We start from the raw sequence: 20,931 nt of genomic DNA on the forward strand, positions 1-20,931 counted from the left end.
ATCGATGTTCTTCAAGATCCAGCTATATCACTCTTGGACATAAAACCAAATGATACTTCACTTTACTGCAGAGACACCTGCTTAACTGTGTTCATTGCTTCTCAATTCATAATGGTCAGAAGTTGAGAACATCCCAGATACCCATCAATAGAAAAATGAAAAAACAAAAACAAAAACAAGCTATCTTGTATTTTTATACAATGGCTCAGCTATTAAAAGATGAAATCATGAAATTTGCAGGTAAAATTATGGAACTGGAAAAAATAATCCTAAGTGAGGTAACCCAGAACCAGAAAGACAATTATGGTATGTATTCACTTATTGTGGATGTAAGCTCTTAAGTTTTCAATAAGCAAGCCACAATTTGTGTAACCACTGGGGTTAGGTATATTGTAAGGGATTAAGGGGGAGGTATGGCTCTCCCTAAGAAGGAGAAATAAAATAAATACTTATGGATGAAAATAGTGGAGAAGTGGAACAGGAAAAGCAAATGGGGAGTGGACAATAGAGGGGATAGAAAGAGAAAACAATGAGAAGCGTAGCTAATGCTAAGGGCCACTTGAGAGGCTGTATGGGATCCCAATACATAGTAGCTTTGTAAATTATAGGAAGACAATATAAAATATATCACCAAATAATGGGATATATGGAGCCCCCAACTGTACATCTCTTGTCGCCAAATGAAGTTTTCAGCCCTGGAAATGGATTACATCTCATCGAGTTGTTGGCCAAAGAGGCCCCACAAATTTATACTATTGCCAGGGATGTTGACTGCTCTCTACTGTTGTAAGGTCCTGTTGCTAAAGAAACCATCTACACACATCACTGAGAAGTGAAGCTGGTATCTGCTGGAGTCTTCACCTTACTGGCTTGTGTTCATAGTCCTGGAAGGTATTCTGCTCAAAAACCAAAGAAGACTCTTTGTTTCGTCTTATTCTGATTTGGTTGTGGTTGTTCTGTTTCATTATTATTCCACATGCGCTCATTTGTTTTCTAAAATGAAACAGAAAGCATCTGGATTCACATTGGAAGAGAGACAGATAATGTCTCAGACCAGTTGAAAGGGGAAAAAGCATAACAAGATGTATTATATTAAAAAATCTATTTTCCATAAAATATAGAGCTACAAATAAAAAAGTAAACTAAAACGTAAATGTGAAGAGAACAACATAGGAAAATAACATAGATTTAGGGAACACAGCTGAAAAATATTACTGTCTATTATCTTTACTTTTTGAAATTCTGAGAGCAATATAAAAAATAGCATTGGAATATCCAGTAGATTGGGATCTAAAGATAAAAGTCCTTTTAAGAGAAGAGCTTGGTTCTTAAACTATTTTTGTTTCACTAGTTCAAGGAGTATGTATACACACATGTATTTCCCTCTTTGTTAATCTGTTTATGTGCATCTTAACCCCTAAACAACTAAACTGAAGGAGAGATAAACCTGTTTTTTAGGATCCCAAGTGTGCGATCGGAATGGTCTTGTGAGAGAACAGGTGAGGTTAATCCACTAGACCAACCACCTTGTGCTGGAGCTTGATTGTTGCCAGCTGAACAGATCTGGTGAACAGACTCTGGGAGGAGATATATTAATGAGCCCAGAGGCGGGGCTTTTGGAGACTTAGGATGGTTTTGGCAGTTCATCATTCCACTTCGAGATGCTCCTAGAGAGAACCACTTGAGGGAAGGCTTCAGGGCTCTGGCTCCTGCTGAGGTTCCAGGTTCTGGTTACTCCAGGTTCCAGCAGAAGAAATCCTGCTGATTATGCCAGGAGAATCACTCCTTGGAATTGATATCCTTAGAGTTTTGTTATTGTGTTCCTTAATCCTGTCTTTCATATCATTTTGATTATTTGGGTTATAAGTGACGTATGCTCAGTTAATACGTTGTTAGTAAAATATATTGGTTAAGATAATTGAGCCTACACTAAACTTTATTGTGAAAACTAAGATACCCGATCTTCAACTCCAACAGAGACTTCAGACTGATGCCGAGAGTTTAAATGAGCATTTTAAAGGACACTTATAAGCTGTAAAGGTAGAAATCATAATGCATGACAAGGTAAATTATGATTCAAAGCAAGCTCTATAGCAAAGGTGAGATGGTACTTATTTAACATGTTGTTATCCATGGCCAAACAAAATCTTCACAAAGCACTGCAGCTTGGTGGCGACATCATGAGCAAACATGGCACAAAAAGCTAATCCAAATATGATTAATGGCCTGGTAATATTTCTCTAGATGTATAGATTTAAACCTTATCATTCTAGTTTGTAAGATTCATATGTAGTTGTTTAGACATGGAAAATTATGCTTACTTTAAGCTATATTGAGACAAAATTTATAAAAATAATTTGATGTAAAAAGTCTGCTACTCCAAAATTTATTTAAATTTCCTAGACAATCTCTATGGAAACAGCCTTAGTCACAAGTAAATATTTATAGAGCAAAATTCATTAGAGAAAGATCCATTGTATTTTTTTTAGGTTCTAATATAAATTAAATCATTTCCCTCCTCTTTTCTTTCCTCCATACCTTCCTATACACCCCCTCTGGAATCCCTTTTAAATTGTTCTTACATGCATTCATGTATAAGATTATACATATATCTCCCTAACCTGCCCAGACTGTATCATGGTATTTGTATATATGTTTTCATGGCTCACTATTTCACAATGGGTAACCAACTGATGGGTTCTTACTGGAGAAGGCCATTTCTCCTGCTCTCTGTATTCCTGTAGTTCTATGTACAGGGATTAAGCTCTCTGGACTTTCCTCCGTCTACTTTAGGATATCTATTGTATGTAATTGTGTCTCATAGTAATTCCATATACCGTACCCACTAAGTCTCACCAATGTGAGTACATTAGCTTTTTGTGGAAAGTTTTTTCTTTGGGTCACACTGAAACATGATATAACTGAAAGGAAACAGGCAACACATTCTGCTTCTCACACGATCAGTCACTGTACTGTGTAAAAAATATGTTTGATTACTTAAATCGAGAAAAATGAACTCAGATAGACTCTACAATGCTCAAAGTTTATTAATTATTAATGATAGTATTTAAATATGTGGGACATTGTAGAAGAATCTCACAATTGTTTATGTTGTAAGTGTTCTAGGTCCAGGGAGGAATTACTATATAATTTTGTTAAGAGTATGTAAAAAGCTCATAGAAATATAAAACGACCGTTATTCAGTTAGTTCTTTTGTGTATACATTTGTTTTCCATTTTTGCTATGATAATGTTATCAATAAACTCTTTTGTTTTTATTCAGAAATTAACATGATAATACCTATTGTATAAGTCTCTGAGGATAAAATTCAGACATTTCAAGAATCCTAGCAAATCAGGAGAATGAGTGTTGTGATAATTTTGAACACTTTAAGGAAATTAGACCTTACATTATATAATGATGTCATGATCATATATATGTGTATGTATATTCAAGCGTGCACACACACACACATATATGCGTATATATATATATATATGTGTGTGTGTGTGTGTGTGTGTGTGTGTGTGTGTGTGTGTGTGTGTGTATGTGTATACATGCTATTGAATCTCCTAAGTCCAGAATAATGGAAAAGACTATGGATGCGCTGAAGTCACTTTGTTTGTAAAAGAATTCTGAGAGATATAAACATAAAAGAACATATAAATTATTTCTCCTTTCATATTTTAGAGACTACTTTATTGTTTCTGTAATCAAAACCATATTAGTAAGGCCTTACATGTTTAGTACCGGGTGTCACTCATGGACATTTGGAAAAAAGAAATTTAATATTTTGAGGCCAATGTGGTTGTTAATTCTGTTTAATGTCAAGTCAACATTGTAAACTGGGATACCTTATTTCAGATAGGATGAGAGTTAGAACTTGAGCATTACCAGAGACACAGAAGCTCTAATTTTAAATACATGCATGGAGGAGTTTGGTGATCCACTCCAGCCTTCCTACTGACATGACAAGTCAACTTGGAATGGCATTAACTGGTTACTTCATTGAGAAAAGCTCCAACTTTTTTGTCATGTTCTTAAAAGCATCTTTTACTTGTTTGTTTCTAAGTGTATAGATGAAGGGATTCAACATGGGTGCAACTGAAGTGCTGAGCAGAGCTATCCCTTTATTTAAACCAACTCTTTCTTTTGCAGATGGCTTCACGTACATGAAGATGCAGCTGCCGTAAGAAACGGACACTACAACCATGTGGGAAGAGCACGTGGAGAAGGCTCTCTTTCTCTGTTGAGAAGATGGGATTTTCAGAACAGTCCTGATGATGTTTGTGTAGGAAAGGGTCACTAACACCAGTGTAACCAAGAGTGTCAAAATTGCAGAGAGAAGCACCATCAATTCTATTACGTGCGTGTCCGTGCAGGAGAGCTGAAGTATGGGAGAGACATCACAGAAGAAATGGTCCACAGTGTTGTCTGCACAGAAATCAAGCTGGAGCCCCATAAGGAGGGGAGGAAAAATGATCAGGAAACCAGACAGCCAGGAAACAAAGACCAACAAGTTGCAAACCCTGCTGCTCATGATGGTCATGTAGTGCAGGGGTTTGCAAATGGCCACGTAGCGGTCGTAGGACATAGCAGCCAGGAGGAAAAATTCAGTTGCCCCCAAGAGAATAGTGAAAAATAGCTGTGCTGCGCAGTCATTATAGGAAATGGTTTTGTCCCCAGTGGCTATGCTAACAAGGAATTTGGGGATACAGACAGTTGTGAATGAAATTTCTAAAAATGAGAAATTCCGTAGGAAGAAATACATGGGGGTCTTGAGGTGAGAATCCAGAAGCGTCAGCGTGATGATGGTCAGGTTTCCAGTAACGCTCAGCATGTATGTGAGGAAGAGAAGGATGAATACAACCGCCTGTAGCTGTGGGTCATCTGTTAGTCCGAGAAGAATGAATACTGTCACCGCCGTGTGGTTCTTCATAGCTCAGTTCTGATTGGCCCAAATAGAGGGGAAAAGAATTAGAAATGAGGGAGGAAAACCTGAACAATATAAGTGACAGTCTTTATAAGCACACTAGCATTCACACCTAAATAGCCCCAGCAAGCACTGTTCTCCAGTAGTAGCCTATCCAATTTGTAATCGTGCGTTTTTAACCTGGTATCTCACTAAGTAAATGCAAGGGTTTTGTTGTTGTTGTTGATGATGATGATGATGATGATGTTGCTGTGCAGCTTACTGAAAGTCCATAAACTTAAGTGTTATAAATGGATAATATGTTAAACAAGGTCATTTAAATGTAAAATAAAATACACATAAAAATATCATAAAATTTAAATTTGTGTTTTCTGTATTCTACTTGGATCCTTCCCAAAATATTTATCTTCTACTACTTTATTTTAATCTGGCGACCTGTTCTTCATTGTTCAACAAAAGGGATGCATCTGCTACAATATTTTCATAGACTGCTTTTGTGTGTAAGATTTTACCAGCAAACTCTTAAAAGAAACACATGGTGGACTGAAAAATTTTAGCTGGGAGACAGTAGAATCTTAATAACTCCATGAAGGCTCTAAAAAACTCCTGGCTTTGCATCCTTATGACCATTTGTATTTTTGCCTATTGGCTTATCCAGAAGCTGAGTTTGCTTAACATTTTTTCTATGGCATCCTTATAGTTTTAAATTATGAGTGCTGTTATTTTACAAATTTCCTATTAAAATTGATTTTGATGACAAATCGAAACTTTAAGTAGGTGACTTACCTTGATTGCTCTTTTTCCTCGGATATACCTTTTAGTAGCTAAGGAGTATATTTTCATTTTTGAAGCTTGTATTAATTATATGCCATCTTTTCCTGAATATGCAGTGGCCCAGAGAATGGCTGGATAATACAAGATAAAATGCTGTCTGTATCCAATAGTTTTGTTAGTGTCATTGTTCTGCCTGTTCCTCCCAACTCACAGTATATTACTCTTTCCCTCTGAGTGTCAGTCACAACCCTCCTCAGGTTTCTTCCTTATTTAGGGTACAAAAATTAATATTATGGTAACTTTCTGAGTTGTTTTATTTCTCCTTTTTTCAGAAATGCTGAGTTATTCATGTTTATCGCCTGAAAAATCTATGCAAATTCTTCTAAATGTTTTAGATAATTTGATAAGTTGTGTTAGAACTGTGTATAAGTAAGATCTTCTCCTAACCTCACCTCATTGCTTTTTTAACTTTGAATCCTATTTATGTGCCTTCATTGGTTCTTTCAATAAAGTATCTGGATATCTTTATCCTGAACATATAAGCATAATGCTTATTATATCTTAAAGATCAAAGGCATAGAAAAGATTCATTCCATGTGAGATGACCGTGTAAGATGATAATGTTCAGAAATAAGCCACACCCAGTGGAAGGCCATAATTCCACACCCGGTGGAAGGCCATAATCCCACACCCGGTGGAAGGCCATAATTCCACACCCAGTGGAAGGCCATAATCCCAGCACAAATTAGCCTACATATAGAAAAGAAACAAAGACCACAGTTTAATTAAAAAGGAGGAGAGGTAGGTCTGGGAAGAGCCAGGTCCATTGGTATGTTCATTTGTGAATATGTTTGTGAGAATGAGGAATAGTCAAAAGACCGGAAACAACAGGATTCAGCAAGGTTAACCCCAAGCCCTTCTTTCTCCCCCTCATCTCTCTCTCTCTCTCCTCTCCTCTTCTCTTCTCTTCTCTTCTTCTCTCTCTCTCTCTCTCTCTCTCTCTCTCTCTCTCTCTCTCTCTCTCTCTCCTCTCTCTCTCTCTCTCCTCTCTCTCTCTCTCTCAGAAAGACTCAAATGGTATATACTCACTTATATCTGCATACTAGCCCAAGGAGCATGTCCCATGAAAGCCTTCACTTACCAGGAAACTGGGACAGAGGGGAGGACATCCTATTGGGACTCTCAATGAGAGAAGCACGGGAGAATAGCAAAGCAAAAGGATCCAGAGGGTCCTAGAAACCTACAAGTAGAACATTATGATAGGCAGATTTGGGCCCAGGGGTCCTGCTCAAACTAAGGCACCAGCCAAGGACAATACAGGCAGTAAACTTTAAACCCCTTCCCAGATCTAGCCAATGGGCAGAATATTCTCCACAGTTGAGTGGAGAGTGGGATATGATTTTCTCACGTACTCTGGTGCCTCACATTTGACCATGTCCCCTGGAGGGGGAGACCTGGTGGCACTCAGAGGAAGGACAGCAGGTTACCAAGAAGAGACTTGATACCCTATGAGCCTATACAGGGGGAGGAAATCCCCCCCCCCCGGAACAGTCATAGGGGAGGGGAATAATGGGAAAATGGGAGGGAGGGAAGAATGGAAGGATACAAGGGATGGGATAACCATTGAGATGTAACAAGAATAAATTAATTTTAAAAAGGAAAAAAAAGTATTTACGGATCTAGAGAGATGGCTAAGAGGTCAAGAGCACTGGCTGCTCCTCTGAAGGTCCTGAGTTCAATTCCCAGCAACCACATGGTGGCTCACAAACATCTATAATGTGATCTCATGTCCTCATCTGGCCTGTAGGTGTACATGCAGCCAAGAGTACTATATGCATAATAATAATAAATACATCTTTTTTAAAAAATTCTGTTATAGTGCTATTTAATATTACAATACAAAAGCAAAAATTAGCAATTTACAGCTACCAACAAGTATGGATCACAAGTGTAACACTCACCTTTTCATTATGATCTCTGTATTATGATACTTCTTGCAAAACCACATAGTGGTATAATCAATACCAGGTGCAGGTTTCAGAAAACAAGAAAGGATTCAGGCAGAGTGAATATCAGACGTAGTCCATGCAATGCCAGGCCAAGTGGCTAAAAGTTGACATACAATGTTAGTATTTATACTTTTTTGCATGATTTTTCACTTTTATTTTCTTAAAGAAATGAGATGATTCTACGTCTAGTGTTCAACTTAAGTTTGAATTTAAATAATGATGAGCTATTATAAACTATTTAACAGAATTAGTGTGCTACTATAATCCCAGGGCAAAGTATGCACTGGTTAACAGTAAAAGCAGTGATAACCAACATAGGGTTCTCTGTACTGGAAGATGATTAGGAAATTTACTGGTGAGATAAAGCCTTTTTGGAAATGCAAGTTTGTTAAATTTTTAAACTTAAACTAATATAACGGCTTGATAAATATGAAAGCTTTCTAAGTTCAAAATAAGCATTTTCCCTGTCATATTTAATACTCACAACCACCACGGATAATAGAATATGAGTTATAATTATCAGGTGGAAAATACTCATTTGCTACTTGTTTTTGCACTGTGAAGAGTGGTCTGTTGAAACATAATTCATAATACTGAAATATCGCATCTCATTGCACAATTGATTTTCTACATTCTAACTTTAAAATATATCATATGTGTGCTATAAAAAATCAATTCCAGTCATGCTATACTATTTCAAAGCAACATAACAGTAAATTTCTTCTGGTCTGTTTAAATACAAGAATAAAATAAAGCCATGTTTTTCCAACCTTAGTGTTTTTCTGAGATAATTTTATTTTAAATATCTTTTTATGTAAGTCCCGAATAGAGTCATTTTCTGAAAGTTTCATATCCAGTGTCCTGTAGATTACTTTAGCAACATATTCCTGCCTTGACTTCTTATCCAAAATGGCCACAGTAGCAGGTTACACATACTCAGAATTTTCAGTCCAGAGGTCTCAGCAAAGCAAAACTTCTTATCAACTTTTCACTTTCCATTATTTCTCTTGAAAAACAATGTTTTCCAATAAAAAAAAAAAAAACCTGGAACACAAACTAGCTTGTTGTTTATAAAATATATTCTGTTTAAGATTGTAAATGAAGGTGACATAAAAGCATACAAGTCTTTTTTCCTATAAGTACTTCCACACCCAATATGGATGGATAGTAGATTGTTTGTAGTTCTAAGATTGTAGAAGTTGTAATCCTTTTGTATGCTTAATCAATTCTGTCTCAAGAGGATTTAAAGACTTACATATTAACACAAGAAGAAATTAATTCTCTGGTGACTATTGTGCTAGCATGTTAAATATATTAAAATAATTTTATTGAGTGAAGAAGGGCTTAGCTTGGGTAGCTTTTATGTTATAAACCCTAACTTAAGCCCCACTTATCTTACATTTCCACACAAAAATATATTTCAATAAGGAAAAACTAAAGAACAATGAACAGTGTGTAAATGTGAGTGTGCATTTACTGAAACTTTAGGTTAAGGTTTGTTCAATGAATGAACAGATCATATTGTCCTTCCCTAGTTAACATCTGAGTACCCCCTCTTGGACTTTGGGAATCAGAGGCAGCATCTAGAAACACCAGGTATGTCAGCATTGACAATAAAAAAAGGAGAGAGGGAGTAACATTAACATTTAACAATCAGAAATACAAATATTTGGTTGAAGAAAAATAAGACCAGTGCTGTATATTTGAAAGCAGACAAACTAACACAATGCTTGCATCCGGCTGCCTATATTACCATTCGAGCAATAGGAAATGATGTTAAGTAAAGGTAAAACTTTTCTGTTTACATTTTTAAGTGATTGTACACTATCTGGGCGACATATAAGACAAATCTACAAAAAAATAGTACTGAAAAGTATAAAGCACAATCATCCCAGGCTATTACCTTAGTTGTTCAGCTTGGTCCCTTTTCTCAAGGTGAACATCCTTGTGTGAGCAGTGTCCAAATGAGGGAAGAGAAAAGCAACATCCAGAATCTTAGCTCCTGTTCCACCAGTTCGCTGGCCTTTCAAGGCCCACTGCTACCCTTAATTTCATTACATAGATTAGTATTTTCAGATTTAACAAAATAGAAAGTTATTTCAAATATTAAGCGTGAGAAATGGGATTTTTGTTGCTTATTGGATGGAAAGGTGGTTTCTGTTACATACTTACTCACAGAGATAACCTAACCATTAGTTGGTTTTTTTTTTTTTTTTTTTCATTGAAAGAAAAGAGCTGGTGCACACTATCATGCAGAAGATGCTTATTGCTGGCCCTAAAGGCTACTATGCCTTCCATGATAAGAAGTCACATATATGCGCATGTCTAATTTAAAGAAGTAACTTGGAAAGGTTCTACAGATAGACTATTATTGCTTTTATGATGCACAAGTCTTGTTCTTGTTTGTCATGCTGTCTACTGCAACGCTTACTTTATCTATCCCTCTAGCTCTTTGTTGTTGCTGTTGTTTGTTTTTGTTTTTCTTGACCATTATTGTTTTTCAAGACACGGTTTCTCTAGGTAGCCTTGGTTGTCCTTGACTCGCTTTGTAACAAGGCTGACCTCAAACTCACAGAGATCCCCCTGCCTCTGCCTCCCTGAGTGCTGGGATTAAAGGTGTGCACCACCATGGCCAGCTCCTCTAGCTCTTGGTTACAGTTCTCCACCTCAAAATTCCAGGTCTTGAAATAAATATCTGTACAAAAATTCATTGAGGAAAGAAGGCTGTTTTCACGAGTTATGGTTCTTCTTTATAGTCTTTTGCTCTTCTCCACAGAATCATCACTTTCTTTTACATGCAAATCTATTCAGTTCTTTTTCATAAGTGTGTCTGTTTCTTTTAGAATATTCCATATTGTCTCAGAGCAGGCATTGTGTCCATTGTGTTATTCATCACACAAGATCTGGAATATCCTATATGCAAATAGAAATTGAATATATATATATATATATATATATATATATATATATATATATATATATATATATATATATATATGAGTTAAAGGCAAAATAATTTTATATTATGATATGGACCAGCTGAAATTATTGTGAAATGATTAACAAGAAGAAACACAAAAGAAAAGAATTGTCTTGACTAGGATAGGATAATAAAAAGTGGGAGCGAGCATGGACTATAACTAGAGGAGTTAGACAACAATAACAAGCTAGTGATTTTAGTGTTGATGGAGATCAGAATTTACTAGAGGGGAAAGCAGACTCTAATGAGTGGTGATGTAAAATGATCAAAGGGACCATTGTCATAGAACTCCTGTCAATAAGTAGAGTGAACAGTGGCCAAAGATGGCATTGTCCACTGAGCGTCAATTCCACAATGTCATTGATAATGTGAAAACAATCACAGCTTTCCCCTACTTCAAATTAAATAACCAGTACCTAAATTGTTTCAGAGTGTGGTTCAACTATAGACTGTTTACATTGTGAAGTATGCTGGATTTGATACCCAACACAAAAATATATTTTAGAAAACAACAAAAATTAATAAAATATAGTTATTTACCTCTGAAAACATTTGGCAATGCAATAAAATGAGGTATATTTTTTGTTATTCTTTTTTTTTAATTCTTGTACATCGCAAGGTTTATCCCATCCTTGTATCCTCCCATTCTTCCTCCCTTCCATTTTCCCATTCTTCCCTTCCCCTATGACTGTTCCTGAGGGGGATTACCTTCCCTGTATCGGCTCCTAGGGTATCAAGTCTCTTCTAGGCAACCTGCTGTCCTTCCTTTGAGTGCCACCAGGTCTCCCCATCCAGGGGACATGTCAAATGTTGAGGCCCAGAGTACGTGAGAAAGTCACTATCCCCCTCTCCACTCAACTGTGGAGAATGTTCTGCCCATTGCCTCGATCTGGGTAGGGGTTTTAAAAGTTTACTCGCCTGTATTTGTCCTTGGCTGGTGCCTTAGTTTGAGCAGGACTCCTGGGCCCAATCTGCCTATCATAATGTTCTACTTGTAGGTTTCTAGGACCCTCTGGATCCTTCTACTTTGCTGTCTCCCATGCTTCTCTCATCTAGAGTCTCAATAGGATGTCCTCCCCTCTGTCCCACTTTCCTAGTAAGTGAGGGCTTTTGTGGGACATGCCCCTTGGGCTAGTATGCAGATATAAGTGAGTATATACCATTCAGTCTTTCTGCTTCTGGGTTAACTCACTCATTATGATCATTTCTAGCTCAATCCATTTATCCACAAATTTCGGGAATTCCTTGTTTTTAATAGCTGAGTAGTATTCTGTAGCATATATGTACCACAATTTCTTTATCCATTCTTCTACTGATGGACACTTAGGCTGTTTCTATGTTCTGGCTATTATGAATAAGGCTGCTATGAATATGGTTGAGCAAATTTTCTTGTTGTGTGCTGGAGCATCCTCTGGGTATATTCCAAGGAGTGGAATAGCTGGGTCTTGAGGAAGCCCTAGTCCCAGTTTTCTGAGATAGCACCAGATAGATTTCCAAAGTGGCTGTTACTAGTTTGCATTCCCACCAGCAATGAAGGAGTGTTCCTCTCTCCCCACATCCTCGCCAGCATGTGGTGTCACTTGAATTTTTGATCTTGGCCATTCTGATGGGTGTAAGATGGAATCTCAGAGTTGTTTTGATTTGCATTTCCCTGATGACTAAGGAGGTTGAGCATTTCTTTAAGTGTTTCTCAGCCATTTGATATTCCTTTGTTGAGAATTCTGTTTAGTTCCAAGCCCCATTTCTCCATTGGGTTATTTGGTTTGGTGGTGTTTTAATTTCTTGAATTCTTATATATTTTGGATATTAGAACTTTGTCAGATGTAGGGTTGGTGAAGATTTTTTTTCCCAGTCTGTAGGCTGTCGCTTTGTTCTCTGGACAGTGTCTCCTGCCTTACAGAAGCTTCTCAGCCTCATGAGTTCCCATTTATTAATGGTTGACATTAAGGCCTGGGCCATTGGTGTTCTGTTCAGGAAGTTGTCTCCTGTGCCAATATGTTCCAGGCTCTTCCCGACTTTTTTTTCTAACTGCCTTAGTGTCTCTGGTTTTGTGTTGACGTCTTTAATCCACTTGGATTTGAGTTTTGTGCAAGGTGACAAATATGGGTCCAGTTTCATTTTTTTACACATAGACCTCCAGTTAGACCAGCACCATTTGTTGAAGATGCTATCCTTTTTCCATTGAATGGATTTGGCTTCTTTGTCAAAAATCAAGTGACCATATGTGTGTGGATTCATATCTGGGTCTTCGATTCGATTCCACTGATCAACCAGCCTGTTGTTGTGCCAATACCATGCTGCTTTAATTACTATTGCTTTATAGTACAGTTTGAGATCAGGTATGGAGATTTCTCCGGAGCACCTTTTATTGTACAAGATTGTTTTAGCTATTCTGGGTTTTTTGTTTTTCCATATGAAGTTCAGAATTGAACTTTCAATGTCTTTAAAAAATTGGGTAGGTATTTTGATAGGGATTGCATTGAATCTGTAGATTGCTTTTGGTAGGATGGCCATTTTTACTATGTTAATTCTCCTGATCCATGAGCAAGGAAGTTCATTCCATCTTCTCAGGTCATCTTCAATCTCTTTCTTCAGAGATTTGAAATTTTTTTCATACAAGTCATTCACTTGCTTAGTTAGAGTAACTCCTAGATATTTATATTGCTTGTGGCTAATGTGAAGGGTGTGGTTTCCTAATTTCTTCCTCTGCAAGCTTTGTCATTTGTGTATAGGAAGGCTACAGATTTTTTGTGTTAATTTTGTATCCAGCTAATTTGCTGAAGGTGTTTATCAGTTTTAGGAGTTCTCTGGTGGAATTTTGGGGGTCACTTATGTACACTATCATATCATCTGCAAATAGGGATAATTTGACTTCCTCCTTTCCCGTTTGGTTACCCTTGATCTCCTTTTGTTGTCTTATTGCTCTGGCTAGAACCTTGAGTACTATATTGAAGAGATATGGAGAGAGTGGGCAGCTTGCCTTGTTCCCAATTTTAGAGGAATTCCTTGAGTATCTCACCATTTACTTTGATTTTGGCTATTGGCTTGCTGTATATAGCCTTGATTATGTCGGGAAAGTGCCTTGTATCCCCGATCTCTCTAAAACTTTAAACATAAATGGGTGTTGGATTTTATCAAATGCTTTCTCTGCATCTTAAGAGATGATCATGTGGTTTTTTATTTTCAGTTTGTTTATATGGTGGATTACATTGATGGATTTCCATATATTAAACCATCCCTGCATGCCTGGGATGAATCGATGTTCATAAGAGAAATTGGTCTGAAATTCTCTTTCTTTGTTGAGTCTTTGTGAGGTTTAGGTATCAATGAGACTATGGCCTCATAGAATGAATTTGGTAATTTTCCATCCATTTCTATCTTTTGGAGTAGCTTGAAGAGTATCGGTATTAGCTCGCCCTTGAAGTTCTGGTAGAATTCTGCACTGAAACCATCTGACCCTGGACTTTTTTTGGTTGGGAGACTATCGATGATTGTTTCTATTTCTGTAGGGGAAATGGGACTATTTAGCTTGTTTATCTGTTCTTCACTCAACTTTGACAAGTGAACTTGATCAAGAAAATCGTCCATTTCCCTTAGATTTTCCAGTTTTGTGGCGTATATGCCTTCAAAGTAGGATCTTATGATTCTTTGTATTTCTTCAGTGTCTGTTGCTATGTCTCCGTTTCCATTTCTGATTTTGTTGATTTCAATACTGTCTCTCTGCCTTTTGGTTAGTTTGGCTAACGGTCTGTCTATCTTGTTGATTTTCTGAAAGAACCAGCTCTTGGTTTTGTTGATTGTTTGGACTGTTGTCTGAGTTTCTAATTTGTTAATTTCAACCCTGAGTGTGATTATTTCCAGATGTCTACTCCTCTTGGGTGTTTCTGCTTCTTTTTTTTCTAGGGCTTCCAGTTGTGTCATTAAGATGCTTATGTGCGATGTTTCCAATTTCTTTTTAAAGGCACTTAGTGCTATTAATTTTCCTTTTAGCACTGCTTTCAATGTATCCCACAAATTTGGGTATGTTGTTCCTTCATTTTCATTGAATTTCAGAAACTCCTTGATTTCTTTCTTCATTTCTTCCCTGACCCACGTGTCATTTAGCAGAGAGTTGTTTAGTTTCCACGTACGTGTAGGCTTTTTGTTATTTCTGTTGTTGTTGAATTGCAGCCTAAAAGCTGGTGATCTGAAGGATACAAGGTATTATTTCAATCCTCTTGTATCTATTGAGGCTTGCTTTGTGACCAATGTGATCAATTTTGGAGAAGGTTCCATGGGGTGCAGAGAAGAAGGTATATTCTTTCTTGTTTGGGTGAAAGGTTCTATAGATATCTGTTAGATTCATTTGACCCATGGTATTGGTTAATGATGTTATTTCTCGGCTTAGTTTCTGTTTCAATGACTTATCCTTCAGTGAGAGTGGTGTGTTAAAGTCTCCCACTATTATTGTATGGGGATCGATGTGTGGTTTAAGCTTTTTTTTTTTTAAGCAGATCTTTTACAAATGTGGGTGCCCTTGTATTGGGAGCATAGATGTTCAGAATTGTGATGTCATCTTGGTTGACTTTACCTTTGATGAGTATGAAGCATCCTTCCTCATCCCTTTTGATTAATTTTGGTTGAAAGTCTATTTTGTTCAATACTAAAATGGCTACGCCTGCTTGCTTCTTGTGACCATTTGCTTGGAATATTTTTTTCCAACCTTTTACCCTGAAGTAATGCCTATCATTATGGGTAAGATGTGTTTCTTGAATGCAAAAGAATGTTAGATCTTGTTTATGCACCCATTTAGTTAGTCTGTGTCTTTTTATTGGAGAATTGAGACCATTGATGTTGAGAGATATTAATGACCAGTGATTCTTAAGAGTCTTAATTTTGATGTTGGCTCCAGTCAAGCATTTGTGTAGTTGTGTTTTTGCCATGGGATAGTTATCTATTTCCTGAGTAGTTTTGGTTGTAGCTTGACCCTTTGGGGTGGAGTTTTCCTTCTAGTACCTTCTGTAAAGCTGGATTTGTGGATAGGTACTGTTTGAATTTGTTTTTGTCATGGAATATTTTGTTTTCTCCATCAATGGTTATTGATAGTTTTGCTGGGTAAAGTAATCTGGCCTGGCATCTGTGGTCTCTTTGGGTTTGCAGGGTCTCTGTCCAGGCCCTTCTGGCTTTTATGGTCTCTGCTGAGAAGTCAGGTGTAATTCTGATAGGTTTGCCATTAAGTGCTATTTGGCCCTTTCCCTTGCAGCTTTTAACATTTTTTCTTTGTTCTGTACGTTTTGTGTTTTGATTATTATGTGACGAGCAGTTTTTCTTTTCTGGTCAATTCTATTTGGTGTTTTGTAGGCTTCTTGTATGTTTATAGGCATCTCTTTCTTTAGATTGGAAAAATTTTCTTCTATGATTTTGTTGAGGATCATTTCTTGGCCTTGGAGTCTGATATCTTCTCTTTCTTCAATGCCTATTATCCTCAGATTTCTTCTTTTCATGGTGTCCTTAATCTCTTGGATGTTTTGTGTCAGGAGTTTTCCAGATTTGGCATTTTCTTTAAGGGTTGTTTCAAGATCTGTGATTTTATCTTCTAGACCTAGGATTCGTTCTTCCATCTCTTGGATTCTGTTAGAAAAGCTCACCTCTGTGTTGCTCACCTTCTTCTCTGAGGCCTCACGTTCTCGTTTTTCTTCTGTGTGTGTGTGTATTATTCAATCCATTTTCATCTTCAGATCTTGAACTGATTTTTTTATTTCTTTCATCTGATTGTTTGTATATTCCTGAGTTTCTTCCATTGCCTCTTTATAGGTCTTCAGCGCTTGAACCGTTTTATTTATTTATTTCATCTGGTTGTTTGCATTTTCCTGCAATTTTTCCAGTCCCACTCTATGTGCTTCTTTTATGTCTCTCACCTGTTTGGCTGCGTCTTCCTGCATTTGATTATGAATTTTATATGTTTCCTCCATTACCATCCTCATTACTAAGGATTTGAGGTCATTTTCTTGTATTTCCGTTGTATTTGAGTTCTCTGGGTTGGTTTCTTTGGGATAGCTGGAAACTGGAGACACCATGTTGTTTTGGGGTTTTTTGCGTATGCTTTGTCGCTGTCCTTTAGACATCTTGCCATCTTTGTTTTTGTTGGGTAGCTTCCAGAGTTGGATGGAGGGAGTCTGATGATAGATTCACTTGTTTTTTCATGATTTCCCTAGGCTGGGAGCTCTAAAGCTTCACTGGTGTGGATGTTAGGAGGTTAGCCCTGTTGTTTTGGACTCTCATAGTCAGTGATCTTCAGCTCCCCTGTGCTGTGGGTCCTGCAATGATTCTGGGTCTCTGAATGAGCGTTGGGTCAGGCCAAGGTATCCACAGCCTTCTGTTTTCCCTGCCAAGTCCAGCCAGGAACACTGGGCCTGAACCACGGGCCGAACTCAGCTAGATTCTCAGGGCCTGAACCGTCTGCCGAGCTCAGCTAGGGATTCTGGGCCCAAAATGCACACAGGGTCCAGCCAGAATTTTTGGGCTGGGACTGCGCACCAAGCTCAGCTAGGGGCTTTTGGCCCAAAGTGCGTGCTGTGGTCAGTTACTGACTCAGGGCCCGAACTGTCTGCCAAGTTCAGCCAGGAATTCTGGATTCAAACTGCACACTGTGTCCAACCAGAGTCTTAGAGCCGGTGGAGCTGAGCACTCCGCCCAGCCTGCGTCACAGCAAGAGCACTGCGGCTGCGCTGAGCCAGGGCTTCCGGTGGAACTGAGTGCACCGCCCAGCCTGCGTCACAGCAAGAGAACTACGGCTGCGCTGAGCCAGGGCTTCCGATGGAACTGAGCACTCTGCCCTGCCTGCGTCACAGCACGAGAACGGCAGCTGCACTGAGCCGGTGCCGCTGGTGGAACCAGCACTCCGCCCAGACTGCGTCACCTCAGGGGAATTGCCGCTGAGTTGGGGTGGTGCCTAGGGTGGAACTGAGCACTCAGCGCAGCCTGCACCACAGCAGGGGAGCTGTGGCTGCGCTGAGCCAGGGCTTCCGGTGGAGCTGAGTGCTCTGCCCAGCCTGCATCACAGCAAGAGAACTGCGGCTGCACTGAGCCAGCACCGCTGGTGGAACCAATCGCTCCGCCCAGACTGCGTCACCGCAGGGGAGCTGCCGCTGAGCTGAGGTGGTGCCTAGGGTGGAACTGGGTGCTCCGCGCAGCCTGCACCACAGCAGGGGGGCTGTGGCTGCGCTGAGCCAGTGCCTTGGGCAGAATTGCTCGCTGGGCTGAGCCAGAACCCGGGACTCTGGGGCCGAACTGTCTGCTGAGTCCAGTCTGGGTCCCAAGGCACCACGTGACCCAAGTCCTGCCCAGAGTCCCCTCTCCCGCAGCAACTCCCACCGGCCACCACACCAATTGCCTCCACCAGAAGACTATGAGCTGCAAACCTCAGCCACCGCCACTGCTGCCGCTGGCGCCGCTGGTGCCACTGCTGCTGCTGCCTCCGCCGCTACCACTCCGATCCAAGAAAATCCGCGCTCTTCCCGTGTGCAGGGGCACGCAGGTCATGAGGTATATTTTTATTAATTAAATTTGTTCTGGGCAATTTCATGCATGCATATAATATAAACTGATTATTCTTATCTCCATCCTTTTTTGTCCTCTTCCCACACTGTCTACTCTTCCTCTTCCCTACAAATCTCTTTCTCACATTCATGCTTGACTTGTTTTTGATGTGTATAACTATGGGGTTGGAGCCTAGAAGTGAGTATATAACTAAAATCAATGGCATCCCTCTGCAAGAGTCTATCAATAAATGATAGCTCAGATGTAATGGGTAGAAATTCATGACTGCATTCCCGACCTTTGACAATGTTTAAAATTAAATATTTTAAATTAATAATAACACCTCAGGTTTCATATAAGAACACAGCTCTCATTTCATAGCCAATTAAAACGCTCTACAATTTCTTTTGGTCCATGTTTCTAATTTACAAAAAGTGAATATGTGCTACTCAGAAGACTTCTCATCATAACTTTAAGTAATTATACATGTGAAAAAATCAAAAGGACATTTTCAGAATGTTATTTATGTAGATATGCTGCTATCTTTAAACATTCATATTCAACTATAAAAAGTCAAAAGTTAATGAATTGCTAATGAAAATTAGGAGCCTTTTGCTCCAGCTCTCATCAACCATAAACTCTGACACAGAAGAATCAATATTTAGTGACTATCATTCTTTTAATACCAATTAAAATTTCTTATATTGTAATAATTTATAAGTCAGTTCTTGGCTTTGGGTATGTGAGATGAGAATTGCCTATTATCATCCCTTTGTCTTCCTATAAAGTGTCTTCTTCCCTGTTTGAATATACTGCTTTATTGATAGCCGTACCTTTTATGTATGTATTGATTGGTCATCTTTAGAAAGAATTATTAATTCCTAAGATTTCATACAATGTACTTGATCACATTTACCCACACTCTTTTCTTAATTCCTCTTAGATCCAGACCGCCCTCTCTACTTCTTTCCCTAAAAATCGTTCTTTCTCTTTTTAAAATAATCTTTCAAGTCTAATTTGTTTGTCCATATACTATGGGATGAGGGGCCATCCACTGTGCCATGGTGATCCTACCAAGGTCATCTTTAATCAAACTGAAGTGCAGAGCTCATGAGTCTCTCCCTGATCCCTGGCAGACTGTTACCTGGCTTGATCTTTTAAGTATGTAAGAAAACACTGTGAGTGCAGTAGTTGCATCATGTCCAGAAGACATTGTTTTGTGTTATGCTGACTCTTCTCAACTTCTGGCTCCTACAATCTTTTTATTCCCTCTTCTACAATGATCCCTGATCCTTGTGTTGGTGTGGTCCGATACAGTGACTGATCATGACACTGACACTTATTATCTGTACTTCGATCAATTGAGAATTTGCCTGTTTAGTGCACAGTCTTCTCTGATAGTTCTGAGAGCTGTACTAATCAATGGGTACAAGGATGCAGAGGGTTTGACACTATGTCTGTTTAGCATAAAAATAACTGTAAGCTCAGCACTGGGGCTCATGAGCACCCCATCTTGGATCTTGGGTTTTTGGACTGACTTATAGTAACAAGCCTATATTTCCTCCTGAACATTAGGCCTTAAATTCAATCAGCAAGTGATTGGTTATCGACATAACATTTGTGCCCCTATTGCACCCACTGGCATGTCTTTGCACGCTGGTCATGATTCATGATTTCAGTTCACAGTGTTCACAGCTATGTAAGACTTTTGATAAATAACACCTCTCCCCGACCCCCAACAGTAATCTGAATAAAAATGTAAAACTGATGCACCTAGTATTCAGAAAACCAAAAATAAATATAGGATATTATCTAACTATACCAGTCCTCACCTTATACCCAAGGAATTTCACTTTCTAAAACGGAGAAGAATTCTCATCAATGTTCGTGATGCTTAATTTTCAGTAGCTAGCACAGAAGCAGCCTAGATGTCCATCAACTGCTAAATGGATTATAAAGTGAGGTACCTATATGCAATGCAATTTTATTTATCTGTAAAGAAAAATTCCACATAAATGGCTGTATCTGGAAAACATTATATTGAGTAAAATGACCTGGACCTAGAAAGATAAATGTCTCAAGCCCCCAGTCATATGTCAATCTTAAATCTTAAATTCAAATCTTTAGATTTGTATGTTTTGTTTGGAGTTATTATAGAATCCAGAAAACTGGAAAAGGATAACTGTTGAGAAAGGGAAATCAAGATCTCAAAGTAGAGAGGATACTAGAACAGAGGTGATGTGATGTGGAGGGAGGTTTAAGTAGGGAGAAATTAGGAAAGATAAGCCCAGGAGGATTTTGCAGAATGGAGGATTAATGCTAAGATGTTTGGAAAAGTCATGGAAACCTACTGTTTTATAAATTTTCACAATATAAATGTGTATAATTGTAGTTAGCTTATGTGGGGACTGTGTTCATTAGAGAAGCCAGTGGTTGTCAAATAAAAAAACCAATGTTGGGATTAGGATATTTTTTTTCAAGTTGTTAATCAACAGAATCCCAGAAACTCCACCAAAGAATATCAGTTGCTGCCATTGGTCCTACTTATCAAATTATTTTTACCTCCTATCAAACAATATGCTTTTCAGCATCATTTTTGAAAACACTAAGGTTCCTCCATTCCATGGCCTTTGCTTGTTCATCATAGAACTGTCAAACTATTTGCAGAGATTTATTTCCGGCCTTTCCATTATGTATCATTGATCTATGTGCAAAAC

General features: G+C 38.5%; 1 protein-coding gene across 1 annotated transcript; it reads right to left on the minus strand.

Moving 5' to 3' along the window:
* Positions 1-4,000: 4,000 nt before the first annotated feature.
* On the minus strand, positions 4,001-4,939 carry LOC127210685 (olfactory receptor 6C74). The gene has a single exon (XM_051170412.1). It carries the CDS (start codon positions 4,937-4,939, stop codon positions 4,001-4,003), a length of 939 nt encoding a protein of 312 aa, XP_051026369.1.
* Between the last annotated feature and the right edge of the window lie 15,992 nt (positions 4,940-20,931).

This window comes from Acomys russatus, chromosome 28, assembly GCF_903995435.1.
Source record: "Acomys russatus chromosome 28, mAcoRus1.1, whole genome shotgun sequence".
NCBI lineage: Eukaryota > Metazoa > Chordata > Mammalia > Rodentia > Muridae > Acomys > Acomys russatus.